Below are 15,642 nucleotides of genomic sequence, written 5' to 3' on the forward strand. Positions count from 1 at the left end.
TGTTACACAATAATCCCCTGAGGGAGAACAAGAGTCGGGGTATCCCTGCAAACAAACGCTCGGAGCCAAGAAAGCAGTAGTCATCACGTTTTGTAAGACGTTGGAGGGAGTTGATCATAAAAAACAAAAGTTAAAGAAAAAAAAAGAAGAACGTCTGGCAACATGAGTGGAAGCCCCCTTTCCTGCTGCTGACTCATTTCAGCCATGTGTTTGTAATTTAGCAACTTGACAGAGGGTTTCCCACCTACAGTAACGTCCAAGCTCTGCAGCACAACACACACTCATGTTGGATCATGTGTCGGGGCACATGGAGTTTACATTTACTACTTTTTCACCTGGATGACAGCTTGAATGTGATCTGATGAAGTGTGATGTAACAGAAACCATAAGCGTTGTAGAGCGGGAGCAGCTGAAAACACTCGCAGCTCTCATCGCGTCTCATCTGCTAATGCTGGATTTCTGAGGAGGCAAAGTGTGTCATTCTGATTTATGGATGAGTGTACACTGCAAAAAACTCAAATCCACGGGCCCCAGCAGTGTAGTGGTTAGTGCAGGCGCCCCCAGTATGGAGTTTGTAGTCCTCCAAAAGGGCAGCCTGGGGTTTGAATCTGACCTGTGGCTCCTTTCCTGCATGTCATTCCTCACTCTCTCTCTCTCCCTGATTTCTGACTCTATCCTCTCTCTCAAATAAAGGCACAAAAAATAAATATAAAAAACCCAACTGAAACCCTTTCAAATGTATTTGTTTAATTTCTAGTCAAAAATGTATCATTACACCTAGAAGTGAAATTCTTGTTAAGTTTCTTGAAATTAGGTTTTTATCTTATTTCAAGAAGCTTAACAAGTTCATTCGCTTGCTGCATTGTCAGTTATTTTTACTAAAACAAGCAATTCAGGCCTTTTTTTTAGTAAGTAATTTATTGAAATAACATTTTTATCTGGGCTTATATTAAGTGAAATAAGAAATTAGACCAATACACTTTTTAAGATTTGCATTTTTGCAGTGTAGATCTGGTTTGGACAAACCTGCAGGTGATGTTAACCTTCAGGTGTGCTTGGTTGTGTAACATGACGCTGTTTTAGAAGTGATAATATCAATATCATGTTCCTAGGAATCTGTCAAGGTAGCTGCAAATCTCCCTGAAACAACACCATTCCAATATATAAACAAAAGAGTGCTTTGCAAACATTAAAAGAAAAAATCAAAAAAAGGCTGTCGAGACAAGATAACAGGAAATCAGTGTTTTGTGGTTTTAATAGAATTCTTAAGGTGTTTTCTTCTGTGCTGGATGTTTCCCATCACAAAGGGAATTTCTACATTTAGTTAAGATTCAGCATTTTCCACTCTTTGCAAACTAGAGACTTGCAGAGTTGCACCGCTGTGCAGGACATCTTGAAACAATTTACTTTACTTAACTTTACAGCTCAGAAAATCACCAGATTGTTCAACATTTTGGTTCTCACTTTGCCTCTTTTCCTTTTCTATAGATGGGCAGCAAATCTGGGAGATGGAAGCCACAGTGGACAAAGATAAGAGTCAGCCGGTACGTCTTTTACACCGCTCTGTGAAATATGTCAGATCTTGTGGTCTAAAAGGTTGAATTGAAACAAAAAAGACCTGACTGATAACGTACCCTGTCTTGTCTTGCAGAGTATGCTGTTCGTGGAGGTGCCGTCCTACAGAGACACGTCCGCCTGTCATCCCGTCAAAGTGAATTTTTACGTCATTAACGGCAAGAGGAAGCGCAGCCAGCCGCAACACTTCACCTTCACGCCGCTGGCATGTAAGACGGCAGCTCAGCCTTTCTCATATCGTGCTATGGTATTCAAATAAAGTGAGATATCATGGTTTGGTAAAGGATTTAACAATCAATCAGACTTTTCATAAAACAACAATGTGACACATGGTGCATTACATGAAAAGTGCAGGCCGTTTGGAGATTTTCCCTTCATGACATCACAAAGGGCAGTAGCCCCTCCCCCAGGTGGGTGACACTCCCACAGCTAAGTGTTTGTTCGGCCCTCTAAATCAGCCTTCTCACCTTAAACAATACAGTATGATGCAAGAAATTCCCTTCCAGAGAGGGGTCGTGGTCAGACACAGCTCATTTGCATATTTAAAGGTACAGACACAGAAACAGCCTGTTCGGAGCAGGGCTGAAATAGAGGAGTTTATAGACATGATCAAATACAGGATCAGAGTGGATTTAGAACAAGAAACTTCACACACATGTTTTGAGGAGCTCTGAGATTTATTTAAACTTTTTGAAAAGGAGGAGAATATGTGACCTTTAAATAAAGGAACTGATGAAACTGATGAAATGTAAAATTAATAAATGAGGTTACATCTGAAAAAATAAAACCAAACTAAAAAGTTAGATCTTTGACTTTTTTAATAACTCTACACTACTTCCTCATAATATTCATTCATTTCTTTCTGACTCCCTCACAGCTCCATCCATAAAGACGGAGCCTTTAGACGAGTATGAGGACCACATGGGTTTCAACATGCCTCAGATCTTGGGTCTATCCCCTCACTCCTACTACCATAACCCTCGCAGCGCCCTGCATCCAGACGGCCTGATCTCCAGCATGGCGTCCTGCCAGCGCCTCAGCTCCAGCCTCCCAAACCAAGACGCTCGTTTCCAGCAGCAGAGCCCGGCCATCGTGTACTCCCGCGGGGGGAAGAGTCTGAGTGGCAGCCCGGGCCACTACCAGCAGCCTGGAGGGATGATGCCCGACGCACACCGGTCTGTCCTCGTCCACACGGGCTCTCCTGCCCAGCCCGTCGGTCCCATCGGCGCAGGCCAGCACCCGTCCATCATCCAGTTCTCCCCGACCAATCACCACCTTCTCCGAGCGGGAGACGCTCACTCTCTCCCTCCTCCGGAGCCCGACAGCCAGCAGATCATCTTCTGCGATGGCTACTCCCCGCAGGCAGCCGCCGCCCACTCGCCCACATCCCCCCAGGCTCAGGCGGCGGCGCCCAACGCTCAGCACTATCCCACCGTGATCCAGCAGCAGCAGACGACGTTCGCTCAGAAGGGGCCGCAGAAAGGCCGAGGTCCGCCTGGCGCCGGGGAGATGGAGGCGGGAGGAGACGGGCAGAGGAGGGTGACGGTGAAGGAGGAGAACTTGGACCAGGCCTACCTAGATGATGGTGAGTGTAAGTTCATGCTTTTATACTCTGCTTGAGTTATTTGCCTGACTGTGTCTTGTAGGATTTCACAATGTTAGAAAAACCTGGAATGTGTGATGACACAGAAATAATCACTCTCCATAATCCTCTTCCTAACGCTGAGTATTGAAGAGGACATTTTAGCTATAGAGAACAAACCATATGACATATTTTTGTAGGCCAACCCTGAAGTAGCATCGCCATGGGGGTCTAACGAGATTTCGCCTATGGGATTTTTGGAATTGGATTTTGGATCGTTGCAGAAAATAAGCTCTGTGGCAAACGCACGTTTCTGAAGCGTAGGCGTTTTGTTCAGCAGGATAATCTTCACAGATGAACGCCATTTTTATGATGTTTGAAGCGTTAATGCGGCCGACAGAAGCAAAAAGCTAACGTTATGCTACAAGCTAACTACACCACGGTCGGATGATTGTGACGTCACTAGCGTGATGATTCAGACGGTCTCCGAAGTTAAAAAATAGTTTACTAACATAATATTCACCTTAACCTAAAGATTAAACCTACAGGAGACATCTCAGACTAGTGAGAGAGTTCCCGCCCTCTGTGTCCGGCGTGATGACGTTTAATGTCCCCGACAACCGCTGTAGTCACATTTAGCCACTTGTTAGCAACCACTTTTTAGACCCCATGGCACTCAGATGCTAACTTACTTCCGGGTTTTAGGACTCTTTCCTGTGGCGCTCTGTACATACAATTCTTATGACTTTCTGCTGTTTGGCATGTTTTACACGAGGGATAACCCCAGCGGAGTATTGCACATTCGGCTCAGTGACGACGGTTATCCAGCTTGTATCAGGATGGCACACATGAGTGACTGAGAAAAAAATGATTGAGCGGTTTACAGACAGATTGCACAGTTGAGTTAGATTCTACAATGGAGAAATTAAAAAGAACTCAAACCTTTAAAGGTCCCATATTCTGCTTTTTCTGGTTTTATATGCTCTTTAGTGTGTTTTCCAAGTGTCCTGTGCATGTTTAGGCACATCTACGTGCAAAAATTCAAAGTCTGCGGAAACGTGGCTTCTCCTACCTCCTCCTGTTAGCTGTAGCATTAGCTGCATGTAACGCTCGGTTCTAGCCCCCCTCGATAAAAATGTGCCAGTCCGACGTCATTGTCAGTGTGAGATCACTGATCTAAGCCCGTTGGCTCGTTGTGGCCCTGCAGCTCATGTTGAAATTTCCGAGACTCGTGCTGAGCAACTGACCAATAACGACAGAGCGGATCGGCAGACCAATCAGAGCAGACTTGGCCCACGTGGGGTCTAACAGTGTGGGCTCAACAGAGTGCAGCTGACGGACTCAGAGCGGAGAGGGAGCAAGGAGGAGCAGTACATGAAAACAGACACTTTTTTCGACCTTTAGTTATTGTGAACGTACAAAAGTAGGAACATAGATTAAATATACGAACCCCAAAAAGGACAGAATATGGGCTCTTTAAACCTTATGTAGTATCACTTTAACCATCCAACCAAACCGTTCCACCTATTGTCTTTTCCACACACACACACACACACACACGTCGGCCTCTGCTCTCATAATAACACTCACAATAAAACATCCCCATGATGAGAGTCTGCACATGAAACCTGAACATGAAAAACACTGTATGAATTGCAACACATAAGACAATGTGTTTGTAGCAGATGTTTACATCCAGATGGGGATGAAATTAGGTTTTTTTTGGCGTGCAGTCTTAAGGGTCTTTAAGAGGTGACAGACGACAGGCGAGACAAGTGATGGATACGACCTACTGCTTTCTTAGAAATCGATGTATGATAAGACTCGCCGGCAGAGATACGTCTTTGCCTCAGAACAATTCAAGGATATTTACAATATCTCCACAATCTCCTTTAAACACACACTCACACACACACCGGTTTGATCTATGTGCAAAGCCAACCGAACGCGCTCACACTGTTAAAACAATCCCCTGCAGGAGGTGCAGTCATGTTCCACTAAAGGTGGAAATAACAGGGATTATGACTCATGTGTTTATACTTGTGCTTGTCAACCCCATTAGCCTCTGACTGAATTAATGTCGGGGCCACATCCAGCAGCAGGCAGGAGACTCAACCTGTTCCTTACTGTGGAGTTAAAGGGTCTTCAATCTATATGACGCTTTACAATATAACCACTTTATTATTTAGTTTAGGTCAGCCGGGTGAGCCAGGCAAACTCACTCTACAAGGCAGTGAGGTTGTTTTTATGTTAAGCGTGGGCTCGTCCTATACCTGATTTTTAAACTTCGATACCATTCTTGTAAATATGAAATTACATTGATCAGTGTTTAGATCCCACGTCAACCAAAAAACATGTCCTGGACTCTCAATGTCTTGTTCCTAATTGACAAGAAATGCGGCCAAATTCATGAATCTTTACTATTTGTGCAGTTCACACATTGTTGTCTCTCAGCGTTTGGTTGAAAATATGACTTTTTAGTTATTTTAAAGCTCAGGTATATCTTCACAATCATGAACACGACAGGGGATGTGTGGTTTTAAAACACAGAGTGTCAAAAGCTTAAAGGAGTATTGAACATTAAGACCACCTGAGTTCAGTGCTGGTCACTGGGGTTCGTCTGGCCCGGCACACCTCAGGAAACAAGCCCTCTCTCTCTCTCCCGCTTTAAAGGCAGAGAGGGAGGGAGAAAAAAAGTGTCACTCTCCTGAACCGCCCGGACATGTTGACACTGTTATGAAGTGAAAAACAACTTCCATGGCAACCATTGTCAAACAGTGGAACGGGCTGCCTGGGAGAGCTGGGGAAAGCCTCTTTGTTTGTTATAGTTGGCCGCTGCTTCTCCTTGGCCTTACGCCCCTCGATTCAGCGGGGGAACCCACCAGAGGATTAGCTTTTTTTCCGACCGCGGGATTCTGCCAATCTGGCACAAGAAATTCCTATTTGCAGCTGCTCTCCTCCAGAAAACCCAGCCTGATCTCCGTAAGATAGCATGGGGAGGGTGGAGGGCAGTTCGCAGGAAAAGGGAAGGGGCTGTGCGTGTTTGAGTGGAAAAAATGAAGCGAAGAAGAAAAAAAAAAAAAAAAAAAAAAAAAGGCCAGCAATGGAATTCGTGTTTTTTGGATGAGACGTACAGGGTTTCCCTCCGCAGTAAACAGCAACAGGGCTGTGAGCTGTGAATTTACAAGGAACCAGAGGCGCGGTGAAAACTGAGCCGCCCTGTTTGATCCTCTCATCATCCTAAAGTGACGGCCAATCAGCTCCCCTGAGAGGCCTCTGCATCTTTGTTCAGATTTTTTGATTTATTTTAATAGCGCATTACTCTCCTCTGTAAGTCTCATAAAAGTAAATGGCAGGATTAGCAAGTTATTTCCTTCTTTTGCCGTCTTTTATCCCAAGAACAGCAGGTGATTTTATTCATTTTGGCCGCGGCACTAACTCGGTCAGGGACTTGGGTTGGGAGTTGGAGAGTATAGCCAGTTCAAGTCCGGACCAAAACATGGAAGTTGGTCTGGTTGCTGAGGAGTTGCCAGGTCAACCTCCTGAATACTGCTGAGTTGCCCTTGAGCAAGGCACCGGACAAGTGTGTAGCAGATCCACTCTGACCGGTCCTGTTTGTGCATGTGTGTGTGAGAAGCATGACTCTCAATAACAGAGTGTAAAACCAAAGTATGTACAATAGAAGATAAAAAAAAACAACAAAATATTTAAAAGCAAAATGACACTGCACAATACTATATGAAGATATGATGATCTTACACTGCCTTTACAGTAGAATCAATGAATAAAATCTATAGAAACAAATACAAATCTACATGTAAGCAAAGATGCTCACAGACATATTGCACAACATTTGCATAAAAATGCTCATTTATCACTCTTAACAAGTGATAACCCACCTGCCCACATGCAAAAAAATTGGGATTCCCCAACCTTCAAAAGGTGAGAAGATAAGCGTGATTAAAAAAAAAAAAAAATCCCCCGAGTTCGCCTGCAAGGGTGTTGAAGTCTGATCATGACCACCAAACAATTCTTTGGACTATAACCAAAGAGCGATTGTCAACATTACTCATCGAGATCTGTTTTAGTCACTTAAAAAAAACAAAAAAAAAAACAGGGGTGAAGCCACATCCTGGTATCGTCACAATGCTGTGGTCGATAACTGTCATCTCTGAACCGCCTGAATTGTCTCAACTAGAGTGAAGAGTGTCAAATGAAAGTGAGGCAGGTATTTCATTTTGGTAGCAGAACTTGTCTCCTGAGCTCTCCCACACAGAGAGGGGTTTTTATACTCAGCCCTCGCACAAGTTCCCATGCATCCTGTTTGGGGCCCCAACAGAGTCTGCATGAAGAATGATCTGTGTTATTCTTTTTTGTATTTGTTACATCACGCAACTGAGAAATGTCACCTGTAGGAACCTGCTTTCCACTTTTGCAACACAAAGGTCAGGGGGGAATTTGGCATAGCTAACTGTGTGTGTGCTGCATACTTTGCAAAAAAACAAAACGACTAAGAGAGCGAGTGGCAGGGCCTACAAGGCAGCGAGTGACAGAGTGGGTGTGGAATAAAGCCCAGAGGCAGTGGAGCAGGTGAAATTGTTCCAGCAGGTAGAGAGCATGCAGGGCAGGAGAGATAAAGCACACAGCAACAGCCCCGTGAACACGCATTAGTCTCAGCTCACTTCAGTCCCATTTAGAAAGGCTTGATCAAATACACAGCTAATGTGTATCTAGATTCTAGACGGTGCTACAACCCGTGTGATGATGAACACATGGCGACGACTCCTTCAGGACGCTTAAAGGGACACTTCACCCGTTGAAACATGACTCTGTATTGACATCGGGTCATACATGTAGGAGAAATGTGAAATACATTTTGAAGTTGGTGCCTTCTTGGCCGAGAAAAGGCAGAAAGTGTCTTTTTGGCTCATGTGGATGAAAGACACCAAATCCCAGAATGCACAGCACCGCACTGGAAGCTCCTTTTCAGACTCAGAAATACAAAGATTTCCCATCTCAGGGGGAAAATGAGGGCGGGATGCACGACCATTGAAAAATACTACCAGGTTTCTAATGATACAAAGTATACGAAGTATCCCTTTAAACTGTTTAATTCAGATCTTTATTTCAGATTTTAAGAATAGATACCCTGACATAAACTCCCTGTCCATTTGTACAGGGATTTTAGGTACAACACGATATGATACGATGCAACAAAACATGATACGATATTCAAGATATCCAACACAGATTAGCGCTGAATATTTTTGAAACTATCTCTGAACATAAATAGCCTAGAAAACTTTGCCTGTGGCTCCTTTCCCACATGTCATTCCCTAGTCAATTCAATTCAAATGAGCTTTATTGGCATGACAGATCAACAATCCATGTTGCCAAAGCAGTACAGAAAAACATTTGATCAACAAATGATTACAATATATACAGTATATACAAACATAAGAAATATAAATTAAAGACATTAACAATAATATGAATCATTTTTACAGTGTATTTCTAAGAAACATTCAGTGTTTTTTGTCTTAGTATGCGACGATCAAGAACATATTTAGCAGCTCGTACTGCACACAGACTTTTCTCCCCACATAGATAGAGATGAATAAACTCAGGATATTTACTATCAATGTAATTAAAGTAATTAAATGTACTCTCTCTCTCTCTCTCTCTCTCTCTCTCTCTCTCTCTCTCTCTCTCTCTCTCTCTCTCTCTCTCTGATTCCCAGCTCTGTCCACTGTCCTGTTTCTCCATTAAAGGCACAAAAAGTCCAAAAATAAATCTTTAATTTAAAAAAAACTAACCCTACAAGCGGAGCTCCCTGCATGTTGCCCTCCTCCTACAATATAAATCGATGATTGTTTTAATCTACATTCTGGTGTGGTGTTTTCGACTGTTAGGCCCTGACACACTGAGGTTAGCGTTGTGGTCAGCCTCCACTCACTCTGCTTTCTCTTTTCTTCGTTGGTTTTTCAGATTGGTGCTTTCATTACACTCAGCACTCTCTGGAATCACCCCAGTCATATAAAACCCCATGAACACACACTGTACACAGCCTTCTGCACACAAACACAAACACTATATTAACATGCAAATGACTGCAGACGCACAAACACACACACACACACAGTCCAGCTCGCAGCAGGCTTAGTGCGGAGACTGAGTCAGCTACTGTACACTCTCTCTCTCTCTTTCTCTCTCTCTTCCAAACGTTGGTCAGTAAACAGTCCTTCTTATTGGTGCAGAACTTCGGAGCCAGACACTCACCTATTGAACAGACTAGCCTGAGTGTTCCCCGTATACCCAGCCTCAAATAGCAGGCCCGTGCCAACCCTTCATTAGTTTCAGTAAAGCCCCTCTCTGTATGTGTGCCCCGCTGTGGTGCTCCTCTGAGCTCGATTTTATATACGCAGGGGAAAAAAACCCCACCGTGGCAGCGCTGGGGAGATGAAAGTTTCTCCTGAGGCATTTAGGTGTCAGAGGGGATTCCTCTGCAGACTAAAATAAACAGGGACGCTGACGTTGTGACGACAGCAGAGCGCCCCCAGTTTGGCTGCTCCTGCAGGTTTTTGTGACTCTCTTCAGATTCTGCTCTGGCTGTAAAAATGTGCTCAGTGTTGAGCTGCTGTTCTGTGTGGGTTGATTCTCCCTCACATCTGCAAACGATCAGAGAGAGAGAGAGAGAGAGAGAGAGAGAGAGAGAGAGAGAGAGAGAGAGAGAGAGAGAAAGATGAGTCTGTTACAGGGAGAGAATCTCTTTTGATTGCTTAATTTCGATGATGCAACACTTTCTTACAGTTTTACTTCATCATTTGAAATCATGTTTTTTATCAGTCGATTCTTTGTTTTTAACTTCAACTCTTGACTGCTAGTAGCCGTTACTGTTTTAACTTATTTAAAGATAAAAAGATAAAGATAAACTTTATTGATCCCCCATGTGGGACATTTTTTTGTCACAACAAGACCAAAATAACAAGAAGTTAAAAATCAAACATATGTACATCAGTTAAATAAAGGGAGAAAAAATACAATAATAGAATAATACAAGGTCTGTCCACTTCCACTTGTGGAGAGAGTTATTGAGTCATTTACTGATGAGCTGTGCTGATATTGTTATGAATGGGAGGTTGTACCTGATTTAATTCCACATGTTTTATAAATTGCATCGTTCGACTCTACTAAAGGTTATAAAAAAAAAAGAGGAAGCACGAGCAAACAGTGTGGAGTTCCTCTACATCTACAAGAAATCAGTGCAAGCTAACAGAATCGAGCAGCCTGTGACTGTGATGACTTATTGAAGATTTTGAATCCTTCATTTATCCTGACATTGTAAAGCAGAATAGTTTCACTTATTAACAGTTGTAATCAAAGTGGTGTCCATTAAATATGAGGGTACAGCCGACCACCAATGAGCTTAGCACAGTTTAGCATGAAGGTTGAAAAACGAGAGAAACAGAAACGGCTTTCTTTTCCCAAAAGATTTGGCGGTTATTTATTCATGAATCTAGAAAAAGAGCTTATCATATATAATAAACAAAAAAGAAACTTTAAAAATATATCTTAACAAGTTTTTTACTAACTTTTTTAACATGAACACAAGAATGATGCTAGTTCAAGTCCATTTACCATTTTGGGGCTTTTTGCCTTTATTCCGCAGGACAGTGGATAGAGTAGGAAACAGGAGAGAGAGAGAGAGAGAGTGGGAAATGACTCAGGGGGAAAGGAGTCACAGGTCGGACTTGAACCCGGGCCATCCTCTTGAAAAACTTAAGCTTCCGTACATGGAACTCGGCCTAACCGCTAGGCCATCTGCACCCCAAAAAATATATTTTTTTGCAAGCTAATATCTGTGTGAAAAAATTGCTGACTGAACCCCCCCAATGTTGATATGGAGCTTTTAACACGCATGTTGAAAAAAAACCCCAATCTAACAGTGTAACCTGTTACCATGGTAACTAAATCACAGACACAGTATTCTCTAATGACTTAGTTACAGGCCAAAAAGCTTTTTTGGCCCATTTTGAAATACTTATATTACTCATCGACCCTTAATGAGTTCCCCGAGGCAAAGTGGAAGCAGTGGCACCAGCCTGTAATGTCTCCAAGTGCCAGTGTACACACACACACACACACACACACACACACACACGCACACACGCACACACACACGCACACACAGTAGGCTTCCAGGGTCCAAACATCAGAGCTCAACACAGATGGCGAGGCCTACATGAAGAGCGGTTACGACATATCGGTCATTCCTTCCTGCTGGTTAGAGCGCTACCTGTTCACAGTGTGACTGTGATTTTTAACAGGCGAGCAGATGACCTGCTGGCAGCCTCACACGGTCACAGTTAGCTACACTTTCTCTTCATGTTACACTACAGCAGTGCTTAAAAGACAGAAATTCATACGCATGTCGGTAGATAAAAAAACTTAAAATGTTTCTATCTATGCAAATTCGCAGGTCCGTCCCTCTCTGCCGTAACATTAATTTATTCAGAGTAAATACTTTCAGTCAATCCTAGCAGATCACAGTCATCCTTTGTCCAAGGAGTTTAAGTTGCTGCTGTGAGGCTGCAGGTTCAGCCGACCGGCATGTAGGACAAAGAGACTGAGGAACACATTTGTCCCTGCTGCTATCAGCTTTATAAAACACTAATTGTGTTGCTTTTTTTCCATCTTTTTATCTCTTGTAATTATTTATTGGCTATTGGACTTTTTACTTCTTAGTGTCCTACTTGTGTTGTATGCTGGCTGTATGTATGTACGTTTTTTTACTGATGACAAATTGCCTTCTCCCAGTCTTAAGTTTGAGCCACAAAATCATAATTTGTATTTCATTTTTTAATTTATGAAACCGGTTTTCTGCCTTCCTCTTCACATTTTGATTCTATATTTAGAACGACATCACCACAAGTTTCCTTTCACCCCCTCTTCCTCTTTTGTTGAGGTGATTGTGATGATCTTAGAAACAGAACGTTATCACTGGTGAGCTCATGCATAGCTCTACCTCTAGTGGTGATTCAATGTAAATGCAGCTTTTTTAATCTGCCTTCTCTAAAAAGCCTTGCACAGAGACGTTACTTGGACCATTATTCCTCTAAGGAATCTTCTAAAAAATAATCCAAAAAGTGATTTTTGCAAGTTATTGTGACTTGACTTCGATTCTTCTACCGCTGTCTAACATCTGTCTGTTTCTTTCTTTTACAGTGAATGAGATCATAAGAAAGGATCTGACCGGCGTTCAGGCCAGAGGACAGACATAGAGGAGGAAACCCAGAGGGAAATGACAACATACAACCCCCCCCCCCCCCCCCTCCTCCCATTGGACACACACAAAGACGGACACACGCAGTCTCTAACCTTCGAGAGAGGTGACGCACATCCACCAACAATAAGGCCGTCTCTTCCTCATTTACTTTACCCACAGAGATAGAAGTATCAGCTCCCGGCTGCTGTGTTTGCTTTGGATTGTTTTCCCCCCGCAATAAAACTCTCTCATTTAGCAAACAGGAGAAATCATTTGACCCATAACGTCAAAAAACAAAAGACCAGCAGGTTCATGAGAACCGACAGGAGAAAGTGCCTTATTCAATGTTTTTATTTCAATTCCTGGATCAAGTTAAGAATCCTTTTATTTTAAGGGACTCATGCATTTAAAAAAAAAAAAAACATCCACCCCCAATAAAAATATTAGCTTTACTCTTCAGGCAATAAAGTCACATTTACTATCAAGTGGATCAAAGTAGCATGCAGCAGCTTCAAATGATTTCATGTCTAATTATAGGAGTTTTGCAAGTCAGCAGCTAAATGGAATAAAAGTCACCAAATAGAAAAAGTGAGACTTGTGGTTTAAAGTTGGTCACCAGTTTGTCATTTCGTTCTCGCTCCATGTGTTTGTGTTTAATATTTGTGCTAAGCTAACACGCCGATCATCTCATTTGAAAGTGCAGTTTTTATCTAAGCGAAGCGACGCGCACACTGCCTTAACAGTAAACAAAGGAACTTTTGTGACGCCCCCTAATATGCACTGTTTTTTTTTTTTTTTTTTTTTTTAAAACAGGGGGGTCCATGTTATCACGTTTTATATCTCAATCATGTGAATAATGTACTGTTTTTTTGTATTCGTGAAATATATATTTGCATTGCATTTTATTCAGCTGATAGTGCCAAAGATACTTTCCAAGAGAAGATTGAGAAGATTTCTACTCGCTAATTAAATCTGCAATTATTTAAAAATGTATTGAAGGTTTGCTACACTTAAATTTACAGGCGGTCTTGTTTTTTAATCCAAGAAAAATCACATGTTATATTAGCATCGCTACAGATTGTGATCATTGTAACATAGTCTGTATTTTACAGAATATTCCAAAGCTTATACTTTGTGTATTTTTCTGTATAGTTGAATTTTGAGTCCATCCATAATGACAATCAGAGTACTGACAGTTAATAACGTGTGCAGAAGCTTCATGCATACTAACTCTTATTCTTATTCTGTTTGCACAGCAGGAACGTAGATGTTTGTGCTCGTACAGACCGCCATCATTTAAAAGTATATTTTGTAATATTATTGATATTTTACTGGCTGGATTGGAGCGCCGTTATTTGACTGTAAATAGAACGATGTTGAAAATGAAAAAAGAAAAACGCCTAAAAGCAGTAAAAAAGTAAGACTGAATCTCAATGTTTTATATTTGATAAGGATCCTATTTGACAGAACATCAGAATGGATTCTTATTGAGCCAGTACAGCACAAGTGCATTTGACATTTCTTGAATGTAACCTTTATTAAATATGTTCCCCTTCTCTGTAAATATGTGTTACAACGTTCGTCCGTTGTGCATCGATATAAACTCGACTTAATTTGATGTCTGTCAGTCCCTCGTGTTTATAATCTAACCAAAGCTATAGTCATCATCATATCTTTTACCTGTTTTATCACAATAATAAAAACATCTGAAGGGAATTCTGACACATTACTTTGAAGCTTTAAGTCTCTCTTAATAGTTTTTTATTTGTGTTCATGCATTTTGTTATTATTTGATAATCTCAAAGACATCTTTTGCAAAGAAAAAGGGATTCTTATTTTATTCTCCGTGTTGATAGCTGTCATGTATTGTTTTATTTTGAAAGTCTACTTCACTCTGTGCCTCCCTAAGAAGTCTCTGTCTCTGCTATCTTTTATAATTAAAGTAGCAATAAATAATACCCATATTCATCATGTCCGTGTCCTTGTTTTATGTATCGTTCCTTTGCAGTCGCTCTTTTGAATGAATGAATGAGGGCGGCAGTAGCTCGGTTGTAGAGACTAAGGTTGGGAATCAAAGGGTTGCTGGTTCAAGTCCTGGTGTGGACCAAGTCTGGTAATTGTTCCTGGTAGCTGGAAAGGTGCCAGTTCACTTCCTGAGCACTGCAGAGGTGCCCTTAAGCAAGGCACTGAAAGATTGGATGGCAGACAATTGCTTAGAACTAAACTCTGATAAAATAGAGGTCATTATATCCTCCCCTGGGGCCTTTGTCAAGCCTGTCCTGCACAATCCAGGCATTTCTTTTGGTCAGTCTCTGTGCTTTGACCATCATATTAATTGTCTAGTTTGCTCTTGTTTTTATCAGCTGAGAAACAGTGCCAAACGTAAGCCCATTGTTACCACAGCTCAGATGGAGATGATTATTGGACGCCTTCATGTCTTCCAGTTTGGATTACTTTAACTCACTTTTTACCTTTCTTAACAAAACATGTCTTAACTGTTTACAATGAGTATAAAATGCTGCAGCCAGACGATCAACCAGGTCCTCCAAAAGGTCACATATCACTCCAATTCTGTTTTCTTAACACTGGCTTCCCATCAGTTTTAGAATACAATTCCAGATTCTTGTTATTACTTTTAAAGCCCTGCATGGACCAGCACCGGCCTACATCACAGAACTGTTACGGCCTTACCCCCCCAGCAGATCCCTTAGGGCTTCCGATCAGGGTCTGCTGGTAGTCCCACACACCAGACTGAAGACCAAGTTCAACTTTTCAGGTTGTAGCGCTGACACACTCTAAGACTTGTGGGAACTGTTGACTCCTTTAAAAAAGCATCTTAAGACCTATTTGTTTAGATTTGCTTTTGATGAATCTGTACTGATTTTTTCTGTTTGTTCTCATCCTTTCATAAAGTTTCTTTTTTTTTTATTGTATATTTTAATTCAGGAATTAAACAGTGTGTGTATAAGCTCAGTTCAAAGCTGTCTCTTAAGTTTCTCTTCTGTCTATTAGAAGAGGAAAACTAAATTGATTTAGCTTGGGCCAACAGTAGACGGTGACTCATCAAACCTCCTGACCTGGAGCAGGAGCAGCCGGACTCATCAGAGACCCAGGATGTTTGTATGTGTTTTAACACGGCATTAAAATAACCAATAAATTATATTATTGACATAGACGCAGTTGTCCATGTGCAGCAGACACACACACACACGGTCACTAA

General features: G+C 41.9%; 1 protein-coding gene across 3 annotated transcripts in view; it reads left to right on the forward strand.

The window, feature by feature from the left end:
• Positions 1-14,393, forward strand: part of nfatc2a (nuclear factor of activated T cells 2a) — a 28,378-nt gene extending 13,985 nt beyond the window's left edge. For 2 of the 3 annotated variants that reach the window (XM_061058061.1, XM_061058059.1), the window contains exons 7-10: positions 1,489-1,544; positions 1,652-1,784; positions 2,453-3,166; positions 12,383-14,393. In XM_061058061.1, coding sequence (XP_060914044.1) covers positions 1,489-1,544; positions 1,652-1,784; positions 2,453-3,166; positions 12,383-12,438 — 959 coding nt within the window. In that variant the 3' untranslated portion in view covers positions 12,439-14,393. The remainder of the gene's footprint in view (positions 1-1,488; positions 1,545-1,651; positions 1,785-2,452; positions 3,167-12,382) is intronic. The other variant, XM_061058060.1, reaches the window with a different exon arrangement.
• Positions 14,394-15,642: the final 1,249 nt, after the last annotated feature.

Source organism: Labrus mixtus, chromosome 15, assembly GCF_963584025.1.
Source record: "Labrus mixtus chromosome 15, fLabMix1.1, whole genome shotgun sequence".
NCBI lineage: Eukaryota > Metazoa > Chordata > Actinopteri > Labriformes > Labridae > Labrus > Labrus mixtus.